Consider the following 8836-nt stretch of genomic DNA (forward strand, 5'->3'; position numbering starts at 1 on the left):
CTTTGGGGCTCCCTTTTCGTAAAGTGTGTGCACACGGAAGTTCACATTCTCTGCAGCACAGTATATTCCTTTCACAAGGTTCAGTAGTACATATACTTCTCCCATATCTTCCATGTGGAAAAGAGGATCATTGCCTCAAGCTGTCGCAAACCAGACAACCTTTTAACAGTCAATTGAGGAACCCAAGCCATGCATGGAATTAGCTGCATGTTTTGGAATGCACTGTTTGGCCAACCCCAAACTGCAGCGGAAGTGCACATGCGTGTGTTGCCTTTACTGAAGAGTTTGTGAAAAAGCAGTATCCTTATGGTTCCTATGTGCATTTTCAACCTGCTGCCAATCAAATGTCTGCCTCCCACCTATAAACCATTTGCAAAAGGATGATGCTACTTTTGATATTGCTTTTGAAACTTGGCTTTGCATCAAACACGTGACTTTCCACTGAATTACCATAGTAATTTAGCAGCCTAATCTAGAGCCCTCCTGTTAGAATGGATGGTGAAACTAATGCCTGCATTTCGAAGCACAGCATCGTTCACTGATTCAGTAATCTATGCTGCGATTGGTTCGAATAGACGGGATTGCTGAGTTCTATTTCCATGTCCGAACATAGTTTTTCAATAATAGTTTATGGATTTTCGTGATCTCGAATCTTCCTCTAACACCTTTTTAGTAACAGAATTCATTGTAGTGTCACTCAGCAGCTGCCGCAGTGATGAGCAAACCTTCCAAAAAGGGCTAATGAACAGGCAATGGATTCTACCCGACTTGCACACTGGGATCTGTTTTTAGAAGGTTTTTCAGAACTTCTCAAGGCATTGGGCCTGATTTACAAAGCGCTTTTTCAATGGGATTGCGTAATTGTCTAAAGCTTTTGGGAATCAGGCTGGTTGTGTACATTTTTCGCTTGGCATACTTTTTTATATATTATGTCATGTGCGCTCCATTTTCACTCACATGAACATAAACCTACATCTTTTAAACGGTATCTTCGGTGCAAACGCCGGATGCCTCCTAGCATTTCAAGTCTTACCAGAAAAGCGGGCCTTATTTTGTAATTGCGCACTGGTGTATTGGATCTTTTACAGAAGCGCTCCTGCCTGCAGTGCTCACTGGGCTCCCACCAGCATCTTCATGCTCTGCCAGTGACCTGCAGTCTGTCACAATGACTTGGTGTGTGTGCTCGTCTTGTCACGGGACAGATGCCGCCTTGCTTTACTTTGCTCTATTTCTTCTACAGTTGTATTTTTCAAAGTGTTATGTAGTGTGTTTATAGTCGCTGTCTTCCCACTAAATACTTAAAGCATTACATCGTTTTTGCAGTAGACGAGTTCTGAAATGTTCGTGTTGACACATGAAACACACCTTCCTTACCTTCAATCAAATTGTGGTACCTGAAACAAATGATACAAATCAATTGTTTTCAATAACAACGTGTAACACTAGTGCTGTAATTGCATATCTCTACTATAAATATGAACTGTCTTCTGAATAAATGATGTTGGGTCCACTCTTTTAGGCCTGAAAATGGGTTTCAACTGAGACCTTAGAATTTAAAATCGGTCTATAAATGTAGATATTGAAGATTTGATATACTTTTATGGCAGCCATCTTAATACTTCATGAATACTACATCGTAGAGTGCCACCATGGATTTTATTCCTCAATAGCTAGTTTCTGATTACACACGAGCACACAAAGAAAATCGTTAGTATTGAATGTTACCTTAATGTCCTGTTGACCTTTACCATCACAGAGCTGTAAAATTCACTGGCAAATTGCGAGGAAATTACTAAAATGTAGACCTGTGCATGATGGAAGACCATTTGTCATAACATTTTAAGGAATAGGGGCTCACAGAGTATAGGGTGGTGTGACATGCCTGACTGAACTCTATAAACTCAAATTCTCAATCGATTCACCATCTGCTATGTTAAATCATTGAATCATTAATTCAGTAGTCAATCTGTCTACTAGCCCGTATATAGACATTTTCAAATGTCCATTGCTCCTTCTCAGTGTTAATGGTGTCCTCTTGATTGATTTCTTTCAGGTGGGATGGGAATTTAAATGCACTTGATTCCTAATTTGCGACTCGTGGTTTTCTGTGAAATAAAGGAAACATTGTCATATCACGTGCTTCTTACATGCCCACATGTCTTAAAAATGCTTGTCATGTTGAGTGTGCTATAGAACTACCACCATTTGGAGACCTGACGACAAAGGGTGGCAATGGTAGTGTGCTAGAGAAATCGCTCAGTAGGTTGAGCCACACATTGGGATATAGTTTCCAGCTTGATATGTTTTGTGACTGTGATTTAGACTACACACCACTGCCATTTGCATGGTTTCCAGATGCTCTGGTGGTTAAAGCAAAGAGGATGTGTTGGGTTAGTGCAAAGATGCGGAAAATGTAATCTAGATTTGTGTTGATGCATGCACTCCAGGGAGGCATTTGTGTCGAGAAGGGAGCATCGTGCCCATGGTGCTAGGATGCATTGGATGTCTGATAACGTCACTGCAGCGCTGCGTATGGGCATACAGATGTCTGCCCTAAGATCAAAACTAGTAAAGACAGTGCAAGCAATGTGGAAAAATTGTCACTTGAGAGGCTGCCAACATGGCGTTTACAGGCACCTAAAGAACAAATGTACAGAATAGTCCGTAGGAACAACTAGTATTAACAAATCATGCCGTGTGAGATCAAAGGAAGGAACTGATCATTGAGCCCTGTGATGTGTGTTTGCGTCTTATGTATCCATCTGGCTTCTTTGAGTAGCAGGCGTTCCACATTGTTGGCAGATTTTACCACACCAATGATACCATAGGAAATAATGATTTGCACACTGAGCAAGAGCCACATGGAAAGTGGCCTGTCGGTGGTCTTGAATACCACAGTCTAGTTTTGGGATTTTCTCTCAATCGTTGTGCATGCACCAGGTAGTCCCATAGGGGTTTAGCTCGCTTCAGGCAAACAGGGATTTTCTGGTCTGGCACACTTGATTGAACAGGTGGCCAATACTTTTTTAACAAGTATTTTTAGGTCCAAGGTATTAAGACAATGAGTGAAAACACATGTCAAGCAGATGTCTGTTGTGATACACGTGTGTGTGTGTGTGTGGTTCAAAGAGCTTCTCGATGAGTATATCTAACTCGTTAGAATTTTTTGGGGTAACCTCTACTAAGCAATCGATCATCCACGATTTCCGCATTGGAATAGAAGTCCACTAGTGAGGCGCAGTTGTGTCTTAGTCTGAGATATTGGCCATAGGGCAAGTTATCCTTCCGACTGCGTGGCTGAAAACATTTGAAATGTACAAGTGTTACAATCACTGGGCTTTCTAAACAATGAGCAGGCTAGTAAGCCATTCTCATTTTTGATGACCAGGTCTAGGAAGTTGGCCTGTTTGTTGCTGTCTTCCATAGTGGAATGAATATTGATATTGCACTGGTTAAGCCATTGGAAAAACAGGATAAACCCATCTTCTGTGCCTTGTCAGATGAGATCATTGATGTATCGATTCCACAGTTAACTGATACTGATGGGGATTGTTCAAAGAAAGCACATATTCTTCAAAGGCTGCCATAAATATGATGTCCAAGCTAGGAGCAAATGCTGCTGCCATGGCGGTTCCTCGCACTTGCAAACAAAAATAATGCTCAAATAGAAAAAAGTTCCTTTGTAGCGCAATAGTCATCATCTTAACAATAGACTCAGCAGATCCCTGATTTTTTTATCATGATGGGGTCAGGTGATCTGATACGCTTGATGGCCTCTTCCTTCCGGGATGCTGCTGTAGAGGGATTGTATTTCCACTGTTGCCAAATGTTCTTTATGGGATCGAAGGCCAGGCTTTCAAAGATTTGAATAGTCGAGGTAGTGTCCCTCCGGTATGAAGTGGTGCTGACTCGAGGGTTTAAAAAAATTAGTCCACAAAATTGCAAACGGGTTCTAAAAGGGAACCGCATCCAGCAACAATGGGTCTACTGGGTGGAATGGTCTCGTCTTCGTGTGTTTTAGGAATGGCATAAAACAAAGGGATCTGATCCGAAGAATTAGGATTCAAATTCATTATTGATTATCCAATTTCTCTGGAAACCAAATGGGTTTTTTCTTGAATGCTATTATAGATATCTGTGGTGGAGTCTTTTTATGGGAGTGATGTAATTGGCCTTAACATTGAGTAGATCAAATCTTTTTGTATTGATTAGTGTTCCTCCCGCATACGGGACTCCCCATTAAGCACCATCCCTCATAAGTGAATGCAGTATTATAGTGCTGACGGGGGTTGTGGCCTGCACTGCAGCGAGGTCACATACACATGCACTGTGCGGCCTGTGACCTGCAAAGAAGCAGTCGCCTGGGCACCCTCTTCAGTTTGAAATAAAGTTGTTGACATCTTTGATTGGTGTCATGCATCTTTATATCTTTTAGCGCAAGCCATAAAAGAGATGTCCTGAGGCATGTGGTCGTGGGCTGGTATTTCTGGAGTTTGGGTCTATTTGACCTAAAACATTTGACCTCGTCACATTTGATCGAATTTATTTGCCTTTTTTTCAGTCTAAAATGCGGGGGGCAACCCCCACAACCCCTCCCACCCTTCGCCTCAACCTAAGTGTTAAGGATTTCAATCAGGCGGCACACACCTTGGACTCAGCCTAGTATGTAGCACACAACTGCGATGACTTTCTCTTTATTTTATGCAAATTCACACCCCCTTTTTCAAATACCCCGGGTCACAATGGACCATGAACCAGGCTGGTTGGTGAAATGCAATATTTATTTATTTTAAAATTCAAAAGAAATCATACATTTTTAATATGGGGCAGCAATCCCCAATGGGGTGATAATTACAATGCAAATGAAAGCAATGCACTTGGTTAACCTTCCCCTAGACTTTAAACCCTTAGCAAAGGCCTAAAATAACTCATATTTTACAAATAATTAATGTGTGGTTAAATTATAATCTACATATGTTTTTATCACAATCGCATGTATGTTATATCACTGGCAATCACAAGGCAATGGATTAGCAAAGGCATACAATTCGAAAATGAGTGGAAAGTTAGAGCATGCTGCAGCCAAAGGACACATAGGAAAACTTGCAATTTTCTCAATTCCCGCTTTAAATTACCCAAACGGTTTTTAATAAAAAAAACAGGTGAAATACTCTGATTTGGAGTGTGTTTTTTGGGCTGGGGGATAGATCTATATCGCGGGGACAATATAGATGTGAAAAAGGGTCTCTAGCTGTGAAACTGGATGAGACATGCAAGATATAAAAAGGGTCGATTTTGAGTAAAATGAAGCTGTGAAATAGGAAATCTGTTGTGACAAGAACGGTTTGACTTTAAAATAGAGTATTCAGACTAGACCACCCAAATGTGGACACAGTAAGATCCAAGGTTGATTCGCAAGTTCAACCCCGTCACCCCAGCGCCCAACCCTGGCGGAAACCAGTCCGATCACTTGAAATATGACTAATGGTTTAGGATTATACAAGACAAAATTGAAAAGAGATGGCACTAGCACTTAGAATTATCCTTGTATCTTGTCCTTAATCTTTAAGTTTCAACAAGTTACCAGGGTAAAATAGGATTGCTTTGGTAGTGGGATAGAGACAAAGGCAAGACAAGGTGGGCTATGTATTTCTATGGGGGTAGGGATTATTGAGTTTTGGGATTTTTGGACAATCAACAGGGTCTGGTCCCCACACGGCTGGCATGCCTGGCAAAAGACAGCTGGGCAAGGTCTGGTCCCCAGGTAGCGAACAGCTGGGCAATTCGTGTCACTGGATGGTAATTCTCCTGGCAAAAGACAGCTGGGCAAGGTCTGGTCCCCAGGTAGCGAACAGCTGGGCAATTCGTGTCACTGGATGGTAATTCTCCTGGCAAAGGACAGCTGAATGGCAGGATTGCAGTGAGTATGCAGGTAATGGGCAGCAGGTCAGGCTGGTTCAGGATGCTTCCCAAAAGAATACCATAGCTTTCCCATTTAGTTATTTGGGATTTCAGAATTGAGGCCTTGCTGGAAGGGTCAGCAATGCTTAGGCCTTGTAGTTGGGATCAGCAAGATGGATGGAGCAGATCAGGAACGTAGCGCAGGAACTTCAGGAAGAGTGTGTGTCTGGAGTCTTGTCAGGGACTCTTATTTATAATGCATAGTGACATCATCAAAGTATATGGCTGGGCAGGCTTAAATAAGCCCACCTCTAACCAACTGGATTGGTCATGGGTGTTAGTCCCCGCCTCGCTCTCAACTGGTTGGATTTTCAAGGCAGAATGTCAGATTTATGATGCGTGTTTTACAATGTTCAAAAACCTCCCACAGTTACTTTAGCTAAAATCCAATTTTTCTACAAATGGTACGTTTATACAGTTGAAGTCTCTTAGCAACTTACATAAACAGGTTACATGTTTTATGCAGACCATTCCACTCCAACTCTGAACTCTGAGACATTGTTTCACCCTTCTAATACTTTTTGGTAATTTTGAGTATGAAAGATTCGGCCTAAAATTCTGTAACTTTATACACATGTGTGGATTATCATAAGGGATGTAAGTATTAAAATGTGTAATGGCATCATGGATACTTTCCTTATAATCCCCAATTCTTTGCCATTTCTGTCCCCAAGATGTCAGTGAATTCTACAATGTTTCAAATTATAAACCACAAAATCACTTTTAAACTGCAAGATTTTCACATTTTTACAAAGTCCTGCTGCTGAGATGAAAGTCTTTACATTTTTATTAATAGATAGTCTTTAGAGGCAAATGTTCAATCTGTTCCCCATGTGTGGGCCTGCCTTCCAAGGAGATTCCCTTGAAGCTGCCTGTACAAATCACGAGGAAGTGTGACTTTCTTTTCAACATGTCCTTGTCCTGGAAATTCTATTGTCTGAGGGCTCAGCCCAGACCAGATTCTGTCCAACCTAGTCGTTATCACTGAGGTGTTTGTATCTACTGAGAGAGGCCCCTTTTGTTTCTGTCATCCTCTCAGCAGAACACCTGTTTTTGGCTGACATCCAGTCCCCTCATGCAGCCACGGAAGTTTTGATTTAATTCTATTTATTTTGTTTCTGAATTGGAAGAAAACCTGAATAGAACCATTTCATACATATATTTTCACATCACAATCCCCTTCACGTTGCTAGATAAGGGCAGGGCCTTATCCAACATGCCATCTTAAAACAGATATTTGCCTTTATTTTGCAAAAGTGCATTTAACATGGTGACAGTTGCATTTTTCTTAAATTGTTTCGCAGCCATAGTTAGTTTCTTGTACACAACAGTCTGTACAAGGCCAATGACTCCTGGAATTGACAAGTGCACATAAAGCTCTGATTTTCTTTTCAAGCAGTGATTTTTGACATTTTTTTAGCACAATTTAAGTGTTTCCTGTGTCGCTGAAGGAAATCTTTGGTTGATTTTCTCCGGTTTGGCTGGCACAGCCTGTCATTCAGGAATAATGCATTTTATTTTTTAAATGTAGCCCAATGTGAATATGGCTGAGCATGACAGGGTCTTTTTGATAAAAGCAGCTTGGTGAAAACCGGGAAAAATAGCATCAGAGCGGCATCATTTTAGAGGTGACATATTCTCTTTTTCAATGGAACTTTGGGCTTTCAGCAAAGCAGTACTGCTTTTTCACTCTTTTGTGCATGTAAGGACACACTAGCAGGCTTCCTCTGTGTGCCCCCTTGTTCCATCCTGTTCAATAAGTGCTTGGAAAGATGGTGCAGCCATCTTTTTGTTGCTGCGAAATACAGTTTTGAGGCCATGGTGTGCACAGGAGCCAGCACAGCCATTTTGCTGTTTCTGCTGAAATGCAGTTTTGTTATGGATGGGAGGAATTATGTTCAGTGGGTCAATATAGCCCACATAATCTATACCCTTACCCATCCTGTATATTGGCATAATTGACCTAAAACATTCGATTGAATTATTTTGAAAAAAATAAAAAGTCAAAAGAATTCGATCAAATATTTTAAGTCAAATATTTTAGGTCAATTATGCGAATACCATTTCTGGCAGTAGACCGTATGCCCCGAATGATTGTGGATGAGAGTGGGCAATACTGGGATGAGTGGATAAATGAGGGCATACGGCAGTTGGTCCTCAGACAGTGGCTGAGAACAATTCCAGAGGACAGTAAGGATTCTATAAATAGCAGAGCATTGCAACAAACCTATAATTTCAGTCAGAATTTGGGGCAATTCTTTAGTATTTTGTTGCAGTATCCACAATTTGATTAGTAATGTTTTGATATTGTTAAAACTCAGATAATAGTTTGTTTAGCTTTCCAGCAAGCTTTTAAAAACCTTTTTGTGTTGCAGGGTTTTGAAGAAGTACGACCGACGTGGAAAGCTTCTTTGCAATGACAGAGATTTGTGCGACTGTCTCGAGGAGGACTGCCAAGGCTGTTTCTATCCATGCCCAAAGTGCAATTCTAAGAAATGTGGCCCAGAATGTCGGTGTAACAGAAAGTGGGTGTATGATCGAATTCAAACGGAGTGTGGCGACGTCGTCAGCGAGTTCCCATTTCATAATGACCCCAATTAAAGTTCTTCACTTTGAGTCTTGTTTTGAACTTTTTTTGTTTGTAACCAACGTATTACGGCTGAAGCAAATTCTCTTTACTTGTGTTCCTTTGCCTGCAAGCACAGAATGCAGGAGCACTTGAGCCTGATAGTGCCTGATGCAAGGGGTGCCTGATGTTATGCTTCCCAAAATAGAGCCACAGTTTCATGGGCAGTCAATAGAACATCTGCACGTGGCAACCATAGTGTCCCATACCGGTATCTGTGGAGATGCTGCTTTTATTCAGTACGTTTTG

The 8836-nt window shown here is 41.3% G+C and overlaps 1 protein-coding gene across 2 annotated transcripts in view; it reads left to right on the forward strand.

Annotated features, from left to right (window-relative positions):
* ARL14EPL (ARF like GTPase 14 effector protein like) overlaps positions 1-8577 on the forward strand; it is a 310837-nt gene extending 302260 nt beyond the window's left edge. For both annotated transcript variants that reach the window (XM_069626549.1, XM_069626550.1), the window contains exon 4: positions 8337-8577. In XM_069626549.1, the coding sequence (XP_069482650.1) occupies positions 8337-8562 (226 nt within the window). In that variant the 3' untranslated portion in view covers positions 8563-8577. The remainder of the gene's footprint in view (positions 1-8336) is intronic.
* The last annotated feature ends 259 nt before the right edge of the window (positions 8578-8836 follow it).

The sequence above is a fragment of the Ambystoma mexicanum genome, chromosome 6p (assembly GCF_040938575.1).
Source record: "Ambystoma mexicanum isolate Mex_15411 chromosome 6p, UKY_AmexF1_1, whole genome shotgun sequence".
Classification (NCBI taxonomy): Eukaryota; Metazoa; Chordata; class Amphibia; order Caudata; family Ambystomatidae; genus Ambystoma; species Ambystoma mexicanum.